The 25,080-nt window shown below is 44.2% G+C and overlaps 1 protein-coding gene across 1 annotated transcript in view; it reads right to left on the bottom strand.

Moving 5' to 3' along the window:
• SDHB (succinate dehydrogenase complex iron sulfur subunit B) overlaps positions 1-25,080 on the bottom strand; it is a 681,600-nt gene that overhangs the window by 114,049 nt on the left and 542,471 nt on the right. The window contains exon 11 of the mRNA XM_044061824.1: positions 15,260-15,382. Coding sequence (XP_043917759.1) covers positions 15,260-15,382 — 123 coding nt within the window. The remainder of the gene's footprint in view (positions 1-15,259; positions 15,383-25,080) is intronic.

Genomic DNA, 25,080 nt, shown 5'->3' with positions numbered 1-25,080 from the left:
AACATGAAGGGACTCTGACAAAGTTCGCAGATGATTGCAAGTTGGGAGCTATTATTAACTCCCCATGTGATGCGGACATCCTACAGAAAGGCTTCAATGAGACCAACGACTGGTGTCAGAACCATGGCCTTAAGCTCAGTGCCAAAAAATGTGTCTTCATCCCCTTTGGGAAAAAAACTGGTTCCCTTAAATTACCACATCGATGGTAGTCCACTGAACACAGGTGTTATAAGAGGAGATCTGGGAACACAGGTTGACAGCAACCTCGCTTGACCACCATGTTGCCACTGTGGTCAGAAAGTCCTTCTATGTGGCACATCTCATTACTAAGGGTTTTGCATCCAGGAAGAGAGAGGTCACTGTCACCCTCTACTCTTCCCTCATTAGGCCAGTCATCGAGTACAATGCCCCATTTGTCATGTACCTCACTAGACACCTACAACTGGAGAGGCCCCAAAAGTACCTTATAAAGAGGATCCTAGGCCTTAAACATTTGTCCTATAGGGACAGACTAAAAAAACTATTCTTTGTCTCATATCGCCTACTTAGAGGCGATCTCTGCTTGACTTACAAAGCCATGTCTGACCCAGCTCTGCTAGAAATGCTACATCTAAAGAAATCCCAATCCCTCCTCACCACACGCTCCAGAGACCTCAACCTCATTACCACAATCAACAGAACATGCTGGATGGACAGGTTCATAACCCAGAGACTGCCCATGCTATGGAACATACTTCCCATACATGTCAAACAAAGCACCTCACTGGTCCTCTTCAAGAGAAATCTTGATGAGTGGATGGGAAACTGAAAATTCACCCCGGGGATCACTCCAGTGGCTCTACTCGACAAAGGCACTAGGAACTAAGGTTGGGTGGCACGATGCCAGGTAATCCTATGGGCTAGGCTTGTAAAGGCTCCAGGGCCATTAGCCTAGTACACACCTATGAACCTATGAACCTATGAATGAAAGAAGACATCAGAGCTGCAGAAGATTACCACACTTTAGATTAGAGACAAAGAATCCAAAAGCCCTGGGGAATTCAAAAGCCTTAATCTGACTAAATAGCTGAATCGAGATCCTATGTAGTTTCTGGGGAAGATGTTAAGTTGTACAGAAGAAACTACATAAATTATATAAGACAACTATACAGACACAGTAATAGAAGAAGATGGGTAGGCAACCAACAGTGTCACAGTAATTTAATAACAAAGACTGTAAAAACTGAGTTTAGGACTGCAGACAGGGATTCCTGACATATCCAAAGTTTAGTGTGCAACAGCTATCCCAACAGCAAGGCCATTAACTGCAAGCAGTCCTATTACATTGTCCCGGTATGGCAGACATCTCAAGAATCCACAAATATACAGCCAGTGCATTATAACTAAAATCATTTTAATGACTGAAAACTGTTATAGAAATTTTTTTGAATATGTAGAAGTTTGATGTAAGTAGCCCATGACATGCATAGTAGAGTGTTAAAGTATGCAACCTCACAAGATTATAACTATTGCTTTTTAAAATGGGAGCATCATAAATGGATATATATATTAAATGTTAATGAGCTAGTCATAATCTCCATGTCATGCTCTACACCCTTGGTTCTACAGAAATCAGTAGGAATACAGACATCATGGAAGTTAGATCACATTTTTATTTTGTCCACTATTTAGTAAGCCTCCCGATATGACACACACACCTACTGCATATCAAGGTTTTGAACATGAGCTTCCCGTCAGGTTGGAGGCATCTGTTGTAAGGTTTGTGTTCTTGCTGGGTTCAGAAAGGCATCTCTTGGATCTCAGCAAGAACTAGGCAGTATCAGGACAGTTAATTCTGGATGACAAGAATCAAAGCTAATACCCTGCCCAGTAGATGATGGTGTTGTTCCCAGAGGCTTTGAAACTACCACTAGATTTTTCTCATATGCAACTTGGTCAAGGTGCCATTGGTATAAAGAATAACGGTTAACCTAAAAAAATAACCTAGAAAGTATGAAACAATGTTCCCAAACAGGATCCCTGCCATTCTCGGACAGTCGGCAAGACTACAGTAATGCACATGTACAGATTTTTGACCCCAATACATTTTGCTGTAAAAAAAAAAAAAAAAACGTACAAAAAGAAATAACGACAGAGGATAACCACACCTTTTATCCACAAGATGGACTTGTGCCCTTAGAAAGGGAAAAGGTCAGTCACGCCAGGGAGACATAACAGCAGTCCTGCACCAAGGAAGTCAGACCAAGTAGTTGGTCTGCCTGCATATCTTTCCCCATGCCTGAGATTCTACTGCAATAAACTTGTGGTGACATCACAGAAAATCAAGCATAAAGAGATGTATATGTTACAATGTATGCATTGAAAGTAGAGTACTGCTGTCTTATATGTTCTGGATGAGAAAGGTCAGTCATCATCTGTACTAACACTTGGATGGACAATCAAACCAAGGAGGTGAAGTAAGAGCAACATCAGCTTCTAGTGCCTGAATCCCCAATGCAAAGCAATAGTGGATCATTTAAAGACAACAGCCACAGATGCTGTAGAAGACTCAGAAATGCTTAAAAGGTTTAATGACTAGAAGCTTAACAAAAGCAGCACTGGAACAAAAAAAGAAGTTACGTACTCACCATAACGTTCCATGTTTGTAGTCCACCTCACCCTTCATTCTTACATATGGGATCGGAGGCGATCCTGTGATCTGACTCTGCCTATTTACAAGCTGGAAGACTTCTGGTTGGCTCGTGGCTAGGTAGGTATCCCACGGTGCACCAGTACAACCCCCATCTTGTTTGCTGCTAACTAAGAGAAATAACATACAGAAAGAAGCCAATACTAAAAGGTCTCCATAAATAACATTTTTCTGAATCCAGGTACTTCCAGGATGAGGGTAGGAGGGCGGGTTTGTAAGAATGAAGGGTGAGATGGACTACAAACATGTTTTGTTCTGTAGTCCTATCTCACCTTCATTCTTACATATGGGACAGCGTCCCTAGTGCCTTATTCTTGGGTGGCTCAAGGAAAAATACTCCTGAGTACCGTGGAACCAAAAGATGCTCCACACCTAGAGGTTAAATCCAATTTGTAATGAGTAATAAAAGTGTGAGGGGTAGCCCACGTAGCTGCTGCACAAATATCAAGTGGGACCCTGGCTTGAAAGGCTGCAGAGGTAGACTGAGATCTGGTAGAATGAGCCTTGATTTTAAAGGGCAAAGGTCTACCCGTCAAAATTGTAAATGTAAGCTACACAGCTAGAAATCCAATTAGAGAGAGTTACTTTGGAAACTGGCAAGCCCAACCTGGATTCGGAAAAGGAAATGAACAATTGATCTGATTTTCTGATTTCTTTAGTCTGGTGCAAATAAAAATGTAATTTTCTATGGACATCCAGCTGGTGAAACCTGCACTCAGTTGCATTGGAGTGATTTGAAAAGAAAACCGGGAGTTCTATGGATTGATTCAAAGTGGCATGAGAACAGACCTTGGGGACAAAAGAGGGATTAGTACGAAGGGACACCCTGTCTTTGTGAAAAATCAGATAAGGTGGTTTAACAGACCATGCTTGCAACTCTGACACCAGTCTGGCTGATGTGACAAGCCACCAAAAACGTCTTCCAAGAAAAACATTTCAAAGAGGATAAATGAGAAGGCTCAAAGGGTGGAGAAGTTAATTTAGATAACATAAAATTTAAATCCCATGAGGCCACAGGTTCTTGGACGGGGTGTGTCTTAAAATGGCACCTTTAAGGAAGGTTTTGCATAGCTTATGTGACATCAGGTTAGAATCTGGAAAACCTAGATAAAAATTTGAAATCGCTGCCAACTGAACTCCGATAGTGGCAGCTGCAGATCCTTGGAGAAAAAGCTCAGAAAGGAATTCCAAAACCACTGGAATGGAGGCAGTGTAAGGGTCAACATTCATTTTCTCCACCCAAATAGAGAATCTTCTCCATTTACTGGAATACAGTCTCCTAGTGGAAGGTTTATGAGAAGACGTAAGTATACAAGTCACAGAGGGCGAGTAGTAGTGAAGCCTGACTAGGGATGGAAAGTACAGTTTTGTACCTACCATAAATGCAGATGTCCGATAGATATGCAACTGCAGTCCTTACATATGGGTTGTCCTGCCTCAGGCAGCCCTCGGTCGGCCGGATTCCAAAGTCTGGGTCCGGCGTCGGCTGATGTCGCCTCCTCCCCGACGTCAGAGCGGCTGGGGTATAAAAGCATCAGCCGACGCCATCTTCCTAAGTGTTTCTTGCCCCAGATGCCCTCCAAGGAAGGCTAAATTTAGAACTGGATAAAAATTCCAGACAAACACAATAGCAATAAACAGATACACCATAACAGATATCCCCAGCCAAGTATAAAAGGAGGGAAGTGGACCCAATACACAGAGGGGTAGGAGGGAGGGAAAACCTGACTGCAGTTGCATATCTATCGGACATCTACATTTATGGTAGGTACAAAACTGTACTATGTCCTTCAAGAATGCAACTGCAGTCCTTACATATGGGTTGAATACCATAGCCAAGGTGGGGGTGGTAGGTTCTAAGATAAAGATGGTGTAGCTAAAATGCCCTGCAGGACTGCCGAAGCAAAGCCTGCTCGGGATCTGGAATATAAAGGCAGGTTTTAGTGCTTGGAAAATGTATGCACGGAGCTCCATGTAGCAGCTTCTAGAATGTCCTTTGTAGCCACCCCTCTTAGGAAGGCTGTGGAGGTGGCTGTAGCTCTGTTGGTGTGTGGCCTGATATTGGCTGGCACACCCTTTCCATGGAAAGAACAACAGAATCTGATGCAATGTCCAATCCATTTTGAAATTGTTTGTTTGGAAATTGCCTTTCCTTGCACTCCAGGAGCGTATGCTACAAATAGTTGGTCAGACTTTCTGTTGGCCTTTGTTCTGTCCAAGCAGTAGCGTAGTTGTCTGTGTATGTCCAAAGTGTGCAGCAGCTTTTACCCTTTGTTTTGAGGATTGGGGAAGAAGGTGGGCAGGTGAATTGCTTGATTTAGAGACACCCTGGATATCACTTTTGGCATAAAAGAAGGATTGGTTCTTAAAGAAACCCTGTCCTGATGAAAAATGAGAAATGGAGGTACTGCCATGAGGGCCTGTATCTCCGAAACTCTTCTTGCTGAGGTAATTGCCAACAGGAAAACTGTTTTCCAGGAAAGAAATTGCAATTCTGAAGATGCTGCTGGTTCAAAAGGAGGAAGAGTTAATTTTTCCAACACGAAGTTGAGGTCCCATGCAGGCACTGGTGGTTTTCTGGGAGGCTTGATATTCTTTATCCCTCTTAGAAATTGTCTTAGTAAAGGATGTGAAAACACAGGAGGATCAGTGTTGTATGATGCTGAAATTGCTGAAGCGTGTATTTTTATGGAAGAATAGGAAAGTCCATTATGCAGCATTTCTGCCAAGTATTCCAGTATCTGTGGGATGCTCATTACTGATGCATCCTGTCCCTTGTTGGTATTCCAGATGTTGAATCTCTTCCATTTGGCTGAATAAGTCTTTCTGGTGGAAGGTCTGCGTGCTTCCAATAATATTTGTTGAACTTCCTTGGAAAGAGAGATATGGGTAGAAATCATGGAACCCTCCAAGCTGTCAGCTGCAGAGTTTGCAGGTTGGGATGAACCGTCCTGTAATTGTGCTGAGTCAAGAGTAGAGGCCATTGAGGCAGGGGCCACGGGTTGGTGCAAGTTATGCTCCTTAGTAATGGATACCAGTGCTATCTTGGCCAATCTGGAGCTATTAAGATGCCTTTCGGTTGCTCTGCTTTGATCTTTAGTAACACCTTGGTCATTAATGGTAGAGGTGGGAATGCATAGATTGTTAGAGAGTTCCAGCTGAATGAGAGAGCATCTATTCTCCAGGCTTGTGGATGGTGTGTCCTCGAGCAGAACTTTTTCAGATGATGATTGAGGTGGGAGGCAAAGAGATCTATGTCTGGCCTCCCCCATGCATGAGTTATTTGAGCAAAAATGTCTGGATGCAACATCCATTTGTGCGGGTCCAGGATGTTTCTGATTAGACTGTCCGCCAGAACATTGTCCCTGCCTGGAACAAACTGGGATTGCAGCTGTAAGTTCAGTTTCAGGGGCTTTTCCCAAAGAGTCATTGTTAGTCTGCAAAGGGGGGTAAGAATGAGTACCTCCCTGCTTGTTTATGTACCACATAACAGTGGTGTTGTCTGTCTTTATTAGCAGATGGTCTTGTTGAAGATATTTTCCGAAGGCCTCGATTGCATGAATTACTGCTAACATCTCTTTTTGATTGATGTGTAGATGTACTTCCTGGGGGGTCCATTGCCCTTGAATGCATCTGCCCTCCATGTGCGCCCCCCCATCCATGGTCTGAGGCATCCGTTGTAATGGTTTGGCTTGTTTGAGGTTTGTTGAAAGGCATACCTTTGTTTGACTGGCTTGCTTGGGCCCACCACAAGAATTTCCTTTTTAGACATGGGATGAGCGGGATAATTGCCTCTAAGTTGTGGCTGTGTTGAGACCATAGACTTTTTAGGTACCATTGCAGTTTTCTCATGTGTAGTCTTGCCAGTGGAATCAGTAGAATGCAAGATGCCATGAAACCCAGGGCCTGCAGGATTTTCCTTGCAGTCATCTGGGTGAGCTTTGCTAGGCTTTTGAAGTAATGTGGTAATTGTTCTTGCTTCTCTTCTGTGAGGTAAGCCATTTGCGATTCTGTGTCTAGTTTGGCTCCTAGAAAAATTATTTGTTGCGATGGCAGTAGTCTTGATTTTTGAAAGTTGACTGTGTATCCCAAAGCCTGTAGTAAGTAAATGACATAATTCAAGTTTTTTGTCAAGGCTTGCTTGCTGTCCGCTTGTATAAGGCAGTCGTCCAGGTAAGGGTATATTTGTATCCCCTGGAGTCTGCAGTGTGCAATTACTGATGCCAGGCATTTCGTGAATACTCTGGGCGCAGTAGATAAGCCAAAAGGCAATGCTGAGAATTGATAATGCTCTGACCCTGCAAGAAATCTGAGGTATCTTCTGCAACTGTGTCTGATTGGGACATGCAGGTATACCACTTTGAGGTCCAGAGTAACCAGCCAAGACCCCTTGCCCAGCATGGGAAGGAGTTGCTGTAGCATCAGCATTTTGAATTTTGGTACAATGAGAAAAGAGCGGACAAGTCCAGTATAGGTCTCCATTGCTTTTCTTTTCTTGGAACAAGGAACAGTCTTGAGTAAAATCCCTGGCCTTGTTCCTGAGGAGGAACCTTTTCTATTGCTTTGATTTTTATCAGCTTTGAAACTTGTTTGAATGCCTCTGCCCTTTGATTTTGTGGCAGGTTTGGCTTGCCTTGTCTTGTTGGTAAAGTATGGAAGTGGAACCTGTAGCCTTGGTCTATTATGTCCAGAATCCATTTGTCCTTTGTTAAAATGTGCCAATTTTTGGAAAATAAGGACAATTTTCCGCCTAAAGGTGCTTCTCTTTGAGCCTTGGTCGGCGGTGTCAAAGTCAAGTCATTGTAATTGTCCCTGTGGAGCAGGGGATGTCCCTGCGCCACCTCTCTGATTAGTCAGTTGCCATTGGCGTCCTCTGTAGGAGCCTCTGTATTTAAAAGGGTACGCCTGTTTTTTCCCCTTTTAAACTTTTTTTTAGGAGGCCAATTCCTGCTGAACCTTGGTGGCTGAACCTGGAGGAAATCCTTGACTGTTTGCACTGAATTAGCCTTTTCCTCAATTGATTTCAACACATCCTGAGCATTAGCACCAAATAGCTTTTGTTTTTCCAGAGGTGCATCTAGAAGCTTTACTTTAACATGATCTGGCAATGCCTGTTCTTTCAACCATGCATGTCTACGAATGACTGCCCCTGTCATAGCTGCCCTACATGAAGCTTCCAATGCATCATAACCACAATGAAGAAAATGATTGCTAACCTGCTGAGTGTTATGGACCAAATCCTGCAAGGCCTTTCTGTCTAAAGGCTCAGGAGAGGTTAACTTTTTCTGCAAATCATCCATCAAGAAATCCTGATACTGAAACATATGAAAAAGGAAATTAAGGGCTCTCATGGCAAGTGTGGTTGAGGTATAAACTTTTTTGCCCCACCTCTCTAGGGACCTAGCTTCCCTGTCTGAGGGCAAAGGATTTTTGGCCGTGGTTGTGGCCACCCCTTTGGGCCCCTGGGAAATTGTTTCTAGATCAACAGAATGGGCCTTAAATAAATGTTTGAGAGTCTCAGAAACCCTGTAGTATCTGTCCGGTTTGACAGGAGCAGGGGGGAGAGAATCAGGAGAAGCACACGAATCTGAGTACACATCATCCAGTACATCTAACACTGGAGGGATAGCTAAAGGCCTGTGTTGGGGAAGCTTAAGGAAGGTACGAAGCCGCTTCCTGGAGTCGGAGAATTCCTGACCTTGCCACTGAAAATGCTCTCTCATGGAGTGGAGAATTTCCCCAAAAGAAATATCCTCAGGAGGAGAGGCAGAAGGAATACATTCCTCCGCATCAGAATCCTCGTAGACCTGGAAGGACTCTTCCTGGGTATCTGAGTGATCAGAGTCACCAGAAGCTTCATCTGAAGAAAGGGTGTCTGTATGCTCAACCCTGGGCCTTTTGTCAGAAGGTGGCTGAGAACCTCTGTCAGGATGGGCCTGGGAGCCTCTGATTAAGGAAATTAAATCTGCAGCTAAAGTCATAATTTGTTTATCAGTAGTGGGCTGAGGCAAAGCTTTAGGAGGGTGAGACTTAGCCTGGCTGGCAGCCTTAGCACACGTGTAGGCCTTGATAGACAGACATAGGGGGCCTAGCTGCCCCACGTGCTGGAGTCACCTTGTCCACGGGTATGGTCTCAGGCAAATCCTGGGCTTCAGTTTCAGGGGGAAAATCAACAACTGGCACCGGCGCAGGCTCCGGGGCCGGGGTGATCGGTAAAGCGGTGTCGTCGGTCCGGAGCAGCGGAACAACCGCCTCAGAAGAGACCGATGCACTCGCGGTAGTTTTTAGCGTGGTGTCGGTGGAAGTCGCGGGCCGAGAATGTCAGTCCCGGTCTTTCCGTTTTTTTTCCGACGGCATGTTATAAGAGTATTTATCGCCAAAAAAGTCTTCAGCAAACTCTGCCCGGCGCCTGAGTGTGCGCTTATTGAAGCGAGCACAGGCGGCACAGGCCGAGACGTCGTGGTCTGGGCCAAGGCAGGGGAGGCAATAAGAATGGAAGTCCTTATGAGGTATTGGTTTACCACAAGACAAACAGTTAACTTTTTCATTTTTTTCTGACATCGGTTGAAGCAAGAAAAGGTTCCCCAACGGGGTACTTAGCTTTTTGATGACTTCGGATACGTAAAACACAGGAGCTGACCGACCGGCACTTGCGAACTGCTTCTGTTTCGGGCACCGCGCGGCAAGAAAGACTGAGGAAGATGGCGTCGGCTGATGCTTTTATACCCCAGCCACTCTGACGTCGGGGAGGAGGCGACATCAGCCGACGCCGGACCCAGACTTTGGAATCCGGCCGACCGAGGGCTGCCTGAGGCAGGACAACCCATATGTAAGGACTGCAGTTGCATTCTTGAAGGACATCTAGAGCAGCTAGAAGTAGATACCTGGTGGAGGCAGTCAGGAGCCAGTCTTCCAGATACAGAAACACCTGGAATCCTCGACGTCTCAGGTGAGCTGTCACTACTGCCATACATTTGGTGAACACCCTGGGGGCTGTGGTGAGACCAAAGGGCAAAGCACGAAACTGGTAGTGTCTAGCTCCCAGCCGGAAGCGTAGATGACTGCTTGACACCCTGTCCATTTTTATGCGGTAGTAGACATTTTGGAGATCTATTGAGCACATCCAATTGTCTTTCCCCAACAACGGGAGTATAGACTGCAGTGTTACCATCTGGAACTTGTCCTTCTTAACTGATTCGTTCAATCTGCCGAGTTCCAGAATGGGCCTCCAGTCCCTTGTACGTTTTGGCACTAAAAAGAATCTGGAGTGAGTTATGGATCCTATTTGGTCTGCTGGGATAGTCTGGATGACTCTTTTTGACAGCAACTTGTTGACCTCCAAAGTTGCCTGATCCCTGTGATTGGGTGGAACATCTAGGATCTTCTTGGGAACAAAAGGTGGAAGAGAAAAGGGTACGGCATAACCTTTGGTAATAATTCTTTGTAACCACTTGTCTTGACTGATACCTAGCCAGGCTTCTGGATACAAAGAAATGCGACCCCCGACCAGCCCCAGAGAAGCAGTCAGGCCCCACATCAGGAGCGCTGGTAAGGGTGGCCCCGAAAGGGATCGCGACCTCCCTGGTTTTGCGGACCGCCCCTGCCTCTAGGGTGACGTCTACCATTTCCTCCTCCTCCTCCTCTGCCTCTGATGGAGGAGTCACACTTCTTGAACCACATCTTACCGCCCCTCTGACCCATAGGGTGTGGTCTAGAGGGAACAGTAAAACATACTCCCACATCAGTGTGTTTTTTTCCTTTTTGCTCTCACTGGGTGAGACTGGCCTTTACCTTGGATCCAAACAATGAGGAACCATCGAAGGGGGAGTTGGTAAAGGCAGACAAACTGTTCTGCAAAGTTGCACAAATGCATCCAGGAATGACATTTTAGGGAAATTCCTGAGCCCGCTGCTCTACTTGAGCCATCAGCTGCACACGAAATAAGCCGCATGGAAGAGTTGACGATACAGTTCAAGGTGGAGAATGGACAGAAACCTTGTCAGGGACTCCCTCAGTACATGTACCTTGTAAAGAGAGTCTCCTAACTCTTTAAGGAGATCTCTCTGAAGACTCGTAAAGCGAATAAGGTAATTCAGCGATCCAAGGATAAATGCAGCTGAAGAAAAGATATGCTTCTTGTATCTGTCCATTGTTCGAGACTCCTTATTCGGCAGATGGACAGAAGTCGTCCCAGCTAGCTCCTTCTTAGTGGCCACCGCCACCACGATGGCATCTACAGGAACACCTGCAGACAAAAAAATCTTTTCCTGGAGGGGCAGAAAGAAACTTGTTTGGTCTCCTGGGGACTGGCTCCATGGCATCAGGAGTATCCCACACCTTTCAACTAACTAAATCCATCAGTTTGTCGAAGGGTGGAGACACCCAAGAGGTAGAAGGTTGAAACCTAAAAGCATTCAGGTACACAGACTCCTCATCAGAAGGGGTGACAGTGGGTCAGCCACACCTTTAAGGATTTCCAGGATGTCTACGAAGGAGACATCATCAGAAGATGACTTGGGGGGACCCTTCTGATTCCTCGAGGTCAGTGTCAGAGGTCAAAGACTCATCCTGGGAGTCTATATGCTTCCTCTTATATGTCCTCTTCCATGGGGGCTCCTCAGGACGACATTCTGGGGAGGTCTCGGAAGAGTGGGGGCTACCAGCCGGTGGATCCTGAGGCAGAGGGTCTCTGCTGTCTCTGGAGGGAGTAGGAGCGGAGACTGAAGTAGGTGCTTTAGGTTTAAGAGTGCCAGTACCTCTGGTAGGAGCTGAAATCGGGACAGCACTCATCATCTTGAATGCCTACCTCTCCAGTTCCGAGGACCTGCCTGGCTCAGAGGAGACCGAGGATGCAGTCGGCTCCGAGATAGACGTAGGGTCCGAACTCACTCTAGCTGATGCGCAGAGAGGAAGACTCGGAACCAAAGAAGCTTGGTTCCAAGCCTCCCTGTCGGGGCCGACTGGAGAGCTTCGGCCCCTAGACACTACAGACAGCGCCAAAAGTGTCAGAGCAGAACTCCGCTCCGAAACAGCCACAGGGGGAGCTGGAGCCAAAGGTTCCACCAGTGGTACCAAGCACTCCGGCTCCGAAAGACCAGCATGGCTCAGAGGAGGAATGATCGCAAAGGGTTGAACGGACTCTAGTGGCTCTGGGACCGACTGGGTCGGAGCCAACAGCAATTTAGGCAAAGCAGACTACTTCAAAAGTCTCAGCACTACCCTCTCCACATCTTCTCCCGATAAACTCCTGGAAGACCTGGATGACAGAGTAGGAGAGCAGGATCTCTGAGGTATCAGAGATTTCAATATCAAGGAGGCCGGTAGAGGATCCATAGTCCGGCTCCGAGAAATAGTCTCAGTAGTCTGCTCTGAAATACTTGGAACTGACCCTGCAATCACAATACTGCTCTCAGTCGGCACAGAGGTCTGTGGAGCCGATGAGACAGTGGACTTGTCTGATTTTAAGAGGTGGCTCTGAGACACAAGCCGGTGCCGGGGAGGGCCTCTTAGAGGATTTAGACTTTCCCTTAGTGGATTTTGAAGATGAGGAGGAGCTAGACGAATCTTCCTCAAAGGAAGGCTTAAGGAGACATTTTAGGATGAGCTTGTTCGTCCTTTCCTGCAGCACCCTACTACTAAAAGCAAGGCAAAATAAACAGGTCTCCTATAAATGGATGGCCCCCAAACAGTAAATGCAGTTACTGTGACCATCCGTTATAGACCTTTTTTGAGAGCACTTAATACATTTCTTAATGATCCTTACTCTCTTAAGGGACATTCTGCAGAAAGGACACATGCACACAGAGAAAAAGAAGAAAGAGGACTAGGTCCTCTAATTTAAATGGGCCTAGCCCTGCAGGAAGGAAAAAGACACCATGAGGACTAGGTCTTCTAACTTAAATGGGCTTAGCCCGGGCAACGAAGAAATTTGGTCTTCTAACTGAAACAGACCTAGAAAGTTATATAATCACACACTCAAACAGTAATCACAGTAAAATAAGTGGGAATTTGCAAAAACAAAAACTCAAACTTATGCCAAGAACGAACAGAACATAGTTCTGTTAATGATAGAAAATCCAACGATGCTAACAAGTTAATTAAGCGGAAAACTGCCAAAAACTCTATCCTATTAACTATCCTATTAACATACACAGTCTAACAGTGCGCAAAAGGCGCCTACAACTCTACTAATTCTATGAATAAACCAGCAGACAGGATACCAAACTAAGCCCAGAAAGGGGCCAAAGGCCAAAAATTGCAACAAATAGAGCAAGTATAAGCTAACTACACTAAACAATTACGCTAAATGATTAACCATAAGCAGTAACAGTTTTAACTATTTTAAACTAAACAGAGCCAAGAAATGTTTGGTAAAAGTTGAAGTAAATGCAATACTTAGCCAGAGCCAAAGAGAAGCACAACCGAACTCGTCGATGCGGCAAATGAGATCTGGGGATTGTACTGGTGCACCATGGGATGCCTACCTAGCCACGAGCCAACCAGAAGTCTTCCAGCTTTTAAATAGGCCGAGTCGGGGATCGGCTCCGATCACATATGTAAGAATGAAGGTGAGACAGGACTACAGAACATCAGTAGCTTTTAGCTTGGCAGAAGAGAAGCACAACCGAACTCGTCGATGTGGCAAATGAGATCTGGGGATTGTACTGGTGCACCATGGGATGCCTACCTAGCCACGAGCCAACCAGAAGTCTTCCAGCTTTTAAATAGGCCGAGTCGGGGATCAGCTCCGATCACATATGTAAGAATGAAGGTGAGACAGGACTACAGAACATCAGTAGCTTTTAGCTTGGCAGAAGAGAAGCACAACCGAACTCGTCGATGTGGCAAATGAGATCTGGGGATTGTACTGGTGCACCATGGGATGCCTACCTAGCCACGAGCCAACCAGAAGTCTTCCAGCTTTTAAATAGGCCGAGTCGGGGATCAGCTCCGATCACATATGTAAGAATGAAGGTGAGACAGGACTACAGAACATCAGTAGCTTTTAGCTTGGCAGACAGTTTTTTTCTTTATGTGACGCAGACCAGACAGCAAAGAAATAAATCTTCAGATGAAAGCATCTATAGTCATACTTTGGCATGACATTAGTCTAAATGCAAAGCACAATAGTCAAGAAAAAATCTGAAAACTGCTACTGTTTTTTTACATCTCTGTTGAATACCAGTGATGCAAAGGAATGCAGAAGTTAATGTTACTGCAACATGGTGCTTGGGTCCCTAATATGGTTCTTGGATGTGGTAACTTTCATGCAGTATGCATGCCTTCTCTGCATCCATGTAGGTTTTGGCTGGGTGCTCCACTTTCCTACCACATCCCCACAACACACCATAGATGAAACCGGGATCCTCAAAAGTGGTCCACGTGCTAGTATATGTACAGTGAGAATACCCTAATAAGATTAGTTTATCCGTCTTGTGCTTATTAAGTGCTGGACAGGTTCCATCACCTCCAAGTCTGAAATGGATTGACTGGTGTAATCAGACAATTAATGAATGCTAAATGTCAGTAATAGGCATAGTACTGAAGAACCAGAACTCAAAGAATGTAAAGGAACCACAAAATCTACAAATCACCTTTAAATATAGTTAAGAGACATGGGGTGATGCTTCTGGAAGACAGCAATTCAAAGAACCCCCTCCTTATTTTAAGGCATTAAGGACACTGTACTTTCCTTCATATCAAATATTAAGTTAAAGGAACTAATTCTTCTACAACAGAGAAGATATGGAGTAAAAAGACTCGTATCTCAGCGAATCCTCTGGAACAAGTTTAAACTACATGTCAAGCACAGTAGCATCCTTGTACTGTCCTCATTGGAGCTTGAGGAAACCTCTGAATACAAGTTACTGGCCAGGCTTGTAATGGTCTGCAGTCTTAATTGCTTAATACTAAGCAAAGAACTAGCAGTTTAAAATGAATGAACTAGTGCAGCCTGCTGTCAATGAGGTAAACCTAAATAATTTTAAGAGCATCTTCAAATCTTCCTCCGGTTTACCTTGTATTGTCCTCGTTAGAGCTTGAGGGAACCTCTGAATATAAGTTACTGGACAGGTTTGTAATGGTCTGCAGACTAGTTGCTTAATACTAAACTAAGAACAAGCAGTTTAAAATGAATGAACTAGTGCAGCTGGCTGTCAATGAGGTAAATGCACAGACCTACTAGAGGACAAATGTTTTATTTACACCTTATTTATTTCCATTTTGGAGCACAAGGAAACATTTACAGGATAGCCTCATCAGAAATTCTGCATTTTTCTTTAAGCAGACATTTACCTATTTGCACACTTGAGTATCTGAATATATAATGCCTAATGAAACATGCAAAAAAGATTATGCTGTTCAAGAATTTAACAAGTAGGTCAGAAGCATTGCACTGAGGAAAAAAAATACTCTTCCAAATTCTGAGACAAAAATCTAACTGTAGATTGCTTTCAGTGTTGTCATTGTACAGACATTCAGTTTTCCCAGCAGTAAATCTAGCACCTGCAGACTGACGTAGCTTAAAAACAGTATATCAAGACAGGTCAACAATATATAAAGGTACAATACCTTGGGGCACGTCCTTGTGCAGTTCAGGATAGTATGACAGCGATAGAGAGAAAAGGGGTCTTGTAGCTTTGCCAACCGTTCTTCTGTGAACTCATCACGGGAATCTATCATCCAGCGATAGGCCTGAAACACAGTGCTTACTTTAAATGATTGAAACAGGAAAAAATGTACTTATGAAGCTTTTTTTTCTAATGCCATTTCTTGCATCCTCAATGCACAAATTAAATCATGTTGACTTTGGATCTGGCCATCAAGTCTGAGGATTAAGGCACTCAAAGATGCTCTTAATGAGCTTAATTTATTGTAGTTCATGGCTTGATTCCCTTAGCTTAGATTAGGATATTGCCACCCTAAGATCCCTGGTGATATCTCTCTCTCTCCATTAAATCTATTAATGGTACCAAAATCTCCCAAGATGCCCATACAAAACTCCTAGGAGTTACTGTAGACAATCTTAAGTTTGATGTGCACATTAACAAAACTATCAAAACCACTAATAGAAAACTGGACTCACTATATAGGATAAAGCCATTCCTAACCCCACCTGCTAGGACTGCCATTGCCCACTCCCATCTACTCTCTACCCTCTTTTATGCTTCCCCTTTACTTGCCAACCAAAATAAAACTGATCTTAAACTCTCAAGCTGCTATAATAACATAGCTATATTTGCCACTGGTCTCCCCTACAGAACGCATCATTGTATAAATCTAAATTATCTTGAATGGTTAGAGCTACCCAGGCAGATTCTGTATAATCAACTTATTGTGGCTCACAAAGCACTCAACCAACCAGAAAATACGCCTACACTGAAAATCATCTATCCGCACACCAACCCCAGATCACTCCACTCATCTAATAGACTGGGAGTGCAAACCATCAAATCCAACAACTTAGCGGGTGAATCCCTGTTCGCCAACTCTGCTGGCAAAACTTGGAACTCACTTCCTGCTAACTTCACCCTAGATTCCACCCTGTCTCAATTCCAAAAAGCTCTTAAGGAGTATTTCTGGTCTCAATGGATATGTCCCTTCTCCAAGCCAGACTAAATCATCATTCATACTAGTGTACTAATACTGTTTGTAAACAGAACTCTACTGTCTTTTACTTATTAAGCCAGTGTAGATGTTTGTGAGGCTGTATAAATTGAACTGACTAAAGTGTTTTATTTGTACTATGTTGTTGTTGTAAATGGAACTCTACAGTCTTTTACTTGTTAAGCCAGAGCAGAAGTTTGAGAGACTGTATAAATTTAACTGACTCTGTAAAAGTGTATTTTATTTGTACTATGTTATTTGTTCTATCTGTACATTGTGATGAATGCATATGTAACAACCTTTGGAGCTTTTCTCCCCAGGCCTCTGCTGAAAATGGACATGTATCCAGTCGGACTATCCTGGTCAACAAATGTAAAATAAAATAAATAAATACATTTACGCTATCTTAACTTTGTGAGAAGCTGAACAGTAGCATTTTTGTTTAAGGCAAGCACAAAAGGACAAGGTTTTATCTGTAAGACAGACCTGCCAGCTGAAGCTGCTATCAGTTTTTTAAAGCCATTGGCTCTTTACCCACCCCTTATGCAAATTTGACTTCAGAAGTGCCTCTCAGTCTCATCACATCTGTTCATAAAAGTCAGCACTACAAAATAATATTGAGAAGGCCCTCCAGTTCATATCTTCCCAACCACCAAGCAAAAAATGCAATACTTACACAGCATTAACACCCCTTTTCCAGCTTAGTTTAAAAATATACATCATCTGGGAGTAGACTACAAATCATCGAAGAGTCTGTGAACCTCTTCAAGAACAAGGTTGGTATCCGTACTGCTGTTTTGCACCTCGTCACAGGAGGAGCAAAATAACACAGACTTCTAGCCTAAGGATTATCGATCATTGGAGAGCCTGTGATGTGCTTCTCAAGAGCCAGTTATTAATGTTACTGGTTTGCTCCTGGTAAGAGACTGAACTGTAGTCATCCTTGACTGGGTGGTGTGTAAGCTGGATTTAATGGCCTGGGTGCTGATTCAGTGGGAATCTCCTTATTGTAAAGTGTGGACCTTTGCAGAGTTGTACTCTCTGCTGTTCTGAGTTGCTGAACAAGCTACTCGGACAAGCCAATAAAAAGACTACAACAAGCCTACTAATCCTTATAACATTTGACACAACTACTGACTGCTGGACAGCTTGTGGCTGGCTTTTCATGAACAAGCTTGGGATTAATGCAGTTTTGCTCCTGGTGAGAGATGGGCAGACAACATAGCTTTCTAGCTGCATGCATTAGTAGCAGTCAAAGAGTAGTCAATAAATGAAATCACTGCTGAGTTCAGGGCTCCTCCTATTCTATCCTTGTGGCAATTCACCAGTAACTTACCTGACAGTTAACATGAGTTCACAGTCTTTGCTATCCTCTTCTGTTGCCAGTCTGCTTCCACACAGGACTCGAAGATAGTCTAGCAACTGTCATACACCTACTAATAATCATTCACTCTTTTGCCGCATTGAATCAGTTTGTGAGAGGTGCAAATACTTGATCCTGAGGCTTGCCTTTTACTCACCAAGTGTCAGTAAGCAGTTTACCAACACATCACAGCCACCAAACACTAGACTCGCTTTCTGAGGCTGCAGAAGAACCACTATCTGAGCCTCAAACACTAAGACGACAAGCTTCACTCATAGTACCATGCCCACAAATATATCCTCACCTGCTCTTTCACTTATACCAAAGGGAAGTAACTCTGGCTCCAGGTCTACACCCATGTTGTCTTCAGAGGCTGTGACCACAAGACAGTGCACTAGTAATAGTCAACTCTAGAGCTTGATACCCTGATTTTACAACTCAAAAAGACTGATCAAAGATGGGGTCAAAGTCAGCTATTTACTGGCAAGATTCAGGAGCTGAACAGAGCCCTTAGGTCTCTCCACTTCTAAGAAACGGTACTCTATATTCATTAATCCTAATATGCTGATTCTGGGCGACTTTGCATCCACTAACTGGAAGTATTCTACAAGCAATAACAAATATGAATAGTTCAGTTTTAACAATACCATCTCCCTAGACCAAATAATCCTAGCTCTCACCACAGATTTCAAAGTAAAATTGTGTAATTACTTGCTATAGTTAAAGTAGGTCACTGTTGCAGTAATCTTGACCAATGGGTCTTCAGAAGCAGAAGGCCTGATGTCTGGTCTAACTTCTAGAGCTCGGCATCCTTCTCCCACTAGGTGTGGCAAAGGATCATCCTTTAAGGGACATCAGGATGTTCCCAGTATAAAAGGCTGAGGTCTGTTCATACGATTTTACAGCCTTCTTGTAATGAAAGCTACAGAACATTTACCCTAAGAGCTAAGAAACAAGCCCTGTGATAACCCTTACGGAGACAGAGAGAGAGAGAGAGAGAGACTGTGCATGTACATGGCAAAGCGAGACAGAACTTCATGTTCTGAGCTGAAGGGACAGAAAAGGTATTACCCAAATCTAATCAGATCTTAGCAGGTGTGAGACCCTGCAGTAAATGGGAAGGGTGGACAGCATAAGGATAGGTTACCCCATCCCTGCCCTGGATGCTTGAACACAGAATGATGGAGGAGAAATAGCATTACAACAGTGATCTACTCTAACATCTAATATTACATAAAGTTCTGTCACAACTCTACTCTGTTCTTTGTCAAGATCAATGCTGAAACCGTCACTACTGGGACAATTCACAGATCTTAAGACAGGGAAGTAACCTGAAATAAAGGGCTAAGATGCAACACAGCCTGCATGATGGCCACAGCAGATTTACCTCTCATCTTTAAACAGATAATCCAGATTGCAGCCAAACTGTGCTGGACTACAGGCACAAAGAAAATGATGTGTAGGGAGAAGAACCCTTTTGATTGAAAAGGAAAATAAATCTATGTACTCCTGATATTGTTAGCCATGGCTATCATAAACATTAATATTGCTGCATCTGTTATTGTTATTGATGCCATTAAGTACTGCATGCATAGTGCCTTTGCTATTCTGTCTTGATTACATTTAATAATGCACAGTAGTATATGAAAGCAGAATTAATCTTGCTATTTTCCTGGCATATCATGTAATGGCATGTAATAAAAGTATTGAAAAGAAAGGGCATGAAAAGCCATGCAATTTAAAAGATTTGTGCCCCTGCTTCAGTAAAAGGCATGCAATTAAGGTTATTTTCCTAACAAAGGAGGCCTCTGGAATGTTCAGAAGCAAAATAAAACAAAAAAACATGCAACCTAAGACTGAAAAACACCAGGCCTTATCTATCAAGTTGTATGCTTAAAAACCTGTACTGACCATCTGTCTTCACCACGGACCAAAGGGTGCCATCAACAAGTAAAAAGTACAGTTTTGTACCTACCATAAATGTAGATGTTCGAAGATCCACATTGCTGCAGTCCTTACATATGGGTAGTCCGCTGTCCTCGGTCGGCCCGAATACCAAAGTATTAGGCTGACGTCGGTCAAGGCGCTTAAAACTGACATCAGGACGTCAGGGTACAAAAGCGCATGACCGACGTCATTTCCTCAGTCTTTTCTTGCCCCAGATGTCAGAAGGCCCTAACAAGAAAGGCCAAAGCCAAAACCAGCAAAACCTAACCAACCACCTGCACTAACCATATTTACAATATGTACAACACAAACCACACCACCACCTTCAACAACAGAGGGAAGGAGGGAGGGTATTGGACTGCAGCAATGTGGATCTTGAACATCTACATTTATGGTGGGTACAAAACTGTACTATGTTCTTCATCTCACATTGCTGCAGTCCTTACATATGGGTAGAATCCCAAAGCAGAGGTAAGGGAGGATGGCAAAACTATAAAGCATTAGGAGCTGCCAACATGCCCTGTAAAATTGCAGTGGCAAATCCAGCCCTAGATTTAGAGTAAAGTGGAAGGTGGTAATGCTTAGAGAAAGTATGCACTGAACTCCAAGTAGCTGCTTCCAAAATATCTTTGTAGCCACCCCTTAAAAAGCTGTAGAAGTGGCAGTAGCCCTAGTGGAATGAGGCCTAATCCCAGCTGGAATCTCCTTACCATGATGGGAATAACAGAAAGCAATACAAAACCAATCCACTTAGAAATAGTTTGTTTTGAAACAGGTTTGCCCTGAGAACCCAAAGCAAAAGAAACAAACAACTGCTGAGACTGCCTGAACCCTTTAGTTCTGCTCAAATAATATCGCAACTGTCTGTGTATATCCAAAGTGTGCAAAATCCTTTCCCCTTTATTTTGGGGGTTTGCATAAAAAGTAGGCAAATGAATAGTTTGGTTTAAAGCCACACTAGAAACCACTTTAGGCATAAAAGAAGGGTTAGTACGCAAAGACACCCTATCCTTGTGGAAAATTAAGAAAGGCTCAACTGCCATAAGGGCCTGTAATTCAGAAACCCTTCTCGCAGAGGTAATGGCCAACAAAAAAGCAGTCTTCCATGATAAATATTTCAACTCTGCCGATGCTGCAGGCTCAAAAGGTTGTAGAGTGAGTTTCTCCAACACAAAATTGAAATCCCAAGCAGGAGTAGGAGCTCTACGTGGGGGTCTTATATTCTTTGCCCCTCTAAGGAATTGCTTAAACAAAGGCTGAGAAAATAATGGTGGGTCACAGTCATAGTGAGCAGAAATTGCTGCAGCATGCACCTTTATAGAGGAGAAGGACAAACCTTTGTCCAATAACTCAGTAAGGTATTGAAGCGCAACACTTAAATTAGGTTTAGAAACATCAAAGTCCTTTGCTGTACTCCAAAATAAAAATCTCCTCCATTTATCTGTGTAAACTTTCCTTGTACTAGGCCTTCTGGCCTCCAAAATAACATTCAAAACTTGTTGTGGAAGCTGAGACCCTCCAGGGTTTAAAACAGAACATGCCAGGCTGTCAGATGCAGAGAATGAAGTTTGACATTGAGTAAATGACTGTTCTCCTGAGACAGCAGGTGAGGAATCGAAGGCAAAGGCCATGGAGGCTCCTGTACCAGACTTCTCAGTAATGGGTACCAGTGCTGTCGAGGCCAATCTGGAGCTATTAAAATCATGTTTGGCTTGTCCTGTCTGACCTTCAGCAGTACCTTTGGGAGGAGAGGCAGAGGTGGAAAGGCATACACGTGAAGATTGCTCCAATTGAATGAGAGAGCATCCACTTTCCAAGCTGTGGGATGAAACCTTTTTGTGCAAAACTTTGGCAGCTGGTAATTTAGTGGAGAAGCGAACAGATCTATGTCTGGAGTTCCCCATAACACTGTCAATCTCTGAAATACATGAGGATCCAATTTCCACTCGTGGGGATCCATAATTTGTCTGCTCAACACATCTGCTAAGGAGTTCTGTGCTCCTGGCAGAAACCTTGCCTGAAGATTTAGCTGTAAACTGAGAGCAGTCTCCCACAAAATCATTGCTTGTCTGCATAGAGGATAAGAATGCGTTCCCCCTTGCTTGTTGATGTACCACATGACAGTTGTGTTGTCTGTTTGAATCAACACCTGCCCTGGAAGAAGTAAATCCTTGAAAGCTATCAATGCAAACTGGACTGCTAACATCTCCTTCAAGTTGATATGTAGATGTTGAAGTCTGGCAGGCCACGTGTATTGTACCCATTTTCCATTTAGATGAGCTCCCCAAGCTTTGTCTGAGGCATCCGTCGTTAAAATCTGACTCGCCTCTGGCCGGGTCACAGAGAGTCCCTTGTTTAGGTGACATTCCTGAGCCCACCACAAAAATTCCTTTTGAATGCAAGGTATCATCTGAATGACAGTGTCCAAATCTTGGCAGTGCTGTGTCCATACATTCTTGAGATACCATTGTAGCTTCCTCATATGCAGTTTGGCATTGGGAAGTACCAGAATACAAGATGCCATGAACCCCAAGGCTTGAAGGACTGTCCTTGCAGTCAGCCTGGACTGATGAGACAATTGGTGGAAGTAAAGAGAAAGATTCTGTTGTTTGTCCGGGGTCAAAAAGGCCATCTGGGATGCTGTATTCAGTCTCACACCCAGAAAGCACATGTCCTGAGAGGGTACTAGACTGGACTTTATTTTGTTCACAGAATACCCCAGGCATCTTAACACTGCCATCACATACTGTAAATGATGAAGAAGTTCGTCCTTTTCTTGAGCCAGAATCAGGCAATCGTCCAAATAAGGATAGATCTGTATACCTCTTAGCCTGAAAAAAGCTACCACTGGAGCCAGAACCTTCGTGAACACTCTGGGCGCAGTAGATAAGCCAAAGGGCAATGCAGAGAACTGATAATGTGAAGTCCCAGCCCGAAAACGCAGATACTTCCTGCAACTGGGCCTGATAGGAACATGAAGGTAAGCCTCCTTGAGATCCAGAGTCACCATCCAGTGATCTTTGCCCAGCAGAGGTAAAAGCTGTTGTAACGTCAACATTTTGAACTTGGGAATGTCCAGATATGTGTTGAGGATAGATAAATCCAAAATTGGTCTCCACGTGTTTCCTTTCTTTGGTACTAGAAACAGGCGAGAATAAAATCCTAGACCACTTCTGGCAGAGGGACCGGTTGTATGGCCCCTATTTGAAGTAGCAGAAAAATTTGTTTGCGAGCCTCTAGTCTTTGCTGAGGAGGAACGTCCGGCATGCCTTTGAAAGGAGGCAAGGTATGGAAATAAAACTTGTAACCCTGGTGTATGATATCCAATACCCATTTGTCTTGGGTAACCAACATCCAATTTTCCTTGAAGAGTGCTAACCTTCCTCCCAAAGGTGCTGCCAGGCAAGAAGGATCTGGCAGCTGAAAAAGTAGGTCATTGGGCCTGTTTACGAAAGGACTGGCCCCTGCCCTCACCCGAAGATTGTGCAGGTGAACTTCCTGTTCTAGGCCTGAAAGAACTCTGAGCTCTGCCCCTACCACGTCTAGATCTACCCCTAGACTGGGAATCATAAGAAGGATACGTCCACCCCTTAGCAGGCCAATTCCTACTAAACTTCGGAGGCTGAACTTGCAAAAAATCTTTAACAGCCTGCATAGACTTAGCCTTGCCTTCCATTTTCTTCAAGACTGACTCCACAGGTGAACCAAACAACACATCCGACTGCAAAGGAGCATCCAAAATCCTTGTCTTAACATGGTCAGATAAATTCTGATCCTTCAGCCAGGCGTGCCTGCGAAGAACTGAGCCAGTGGCAGCCACCCTAGACGAGGCCTACACAGCATCAAAACCACACTGTAATGAATGCTTACCCACCTGTTCAGAGACATGCACCAAATCTTGCAATTCTTTACACTCAATGCCTTCCGCCAGAGCATCCACCTTAGACTTCAATTGAGAAAGAAGAAAGTTTTGATATTTCAACATATGAAACTGGCAATTCAAAGCCCTCATAGCCAAGGTAGAAGATGTATAGACCTTCTTTCCCCATCTATCCAAAGCTCTGGCTTCTTTATCTAGAGGAACCGGATTCTTTACAACAGAGGCCTTGACACCCTTAGGTCCCTGACTAATAGTTTCTGGGTCCGCCCTAGGACTCTTATAAAGATATTTATGAGCCTCAGGCACCCTGTAATACCTATCAGGTTTAACAGGAGCAGGAGGCAGAGAATCAGGATTAAGTGAAGCCTCTGCAAACACATCTTCCACAACATCCAGAACAGGGGGTATAGCCAAGGGCCTATGCTGGGGTAACAGCAAAACTCCCTAAGCCTTTTCCTAGAATCAGAGAAGTCCTGACCTTCCCACTTAAAATGTTCCCTCATAGAATGAAGTGTCTCTGAAAAAGAAAAATCCTCTGGAGGAGAAGCAGAAGGAGTGGAATCATCTGCATCAGAATCAGAATAAGGAGAGTACTCCTGCAAGTCTTCAGCTGAAGACTCAAACATCCGAAGCCTGCTCAAAACTTCCCAACTCTGGCTCCACCCTAGGCCTCTTATCAGGAGGGGGCAAAGAACCTCTAATCAGAGTAATCAAATCTTCTGCCATTTTAAGCATGTGCTTCTTAGGCACAGACCCTGCAGAACTAGGAGTGACACCAACAGAAGCTAAAACTGGCCTGCCTCTGGGAGAAGCCTTAGAAACAGAAGGAGAAGGCCTAACCACCCTAGGAAGGGAGGGGATTACAGTAACTTGAGAAGCCCCTACAGCCTGACCTGCCTCCTGAGAGACCACCTCCTGCAAAATCAAAGTCTCCCCCTGAGACTCAAGAGAAGTCTCCGTCGGAACCACCGGTTCCACTGAAGCCTCTAAAGAACCGGCGTCCGGAACGGACGACTCATCTTGCCTGGGCTTAACTGCTTTGTCTTTGCGCTTCTTCGCAGAAGCGGGCGCCGGAGAATCCGACGGCATATTATAATTGCACCGCTTCCCAAAGACCAGCCTAGCACAATCTAACCTTCGCTTAATAGTGCGTTTATTGAACCTAGCACAAAAGCGACACCCAACAACGTCGTGCTCAGGCCCCAAACAAGGAATACACAAAGAATGATAATCCCTATGCAGTATCTGTTTCCCACAAGAAATACAGTTATTCACTTTTTCTGACATCCGGTAAAACACTGAGGCAAGAAAAAACCAAAATATTCCCCAACGGGGTACTTAGCCAACTTGGATTCGGTCTGAAACTCCGAATTCGAAAAATTTCAGAACGCCTAACGGCACTTGCAACGCTGCTTCTGCATCGGACCATGCGGCAAAAAAGACTGAGGAAATGACGTCGGTCATGCGCTTTTGTACCCTGACGTCCTGATGTCAGTTTTAAGCGCCTTGACCGACGTCAGCCTAATACTTTGGTATTCGGGCCGACCGAGGACAGCGGACTACCCATATGTAAGGACTGCAGCAATGTGAGATGAA

The sequence above is a fragment of the Protopterus annectens genome, chromosome 2.part0 (assembly GCF_019279795.1).
Source record: "Protopterus annectens isolate FY-2018-M chromosome 2.part0, PAN1.0, whole genome shotgun sequence".
NCBI classification, from domain to species: domain Eukaryota; kingdom Metazoa; phylum Chordata; order Ceratodontiformes; family Protopteridae; genus Protopterus; species Protopterus annectens.
The sequence above is the reverse complement of the archived record's forward strand: the minus strand, read 5'-3'. Positions and strand labels throughout refer to the sequence as shown.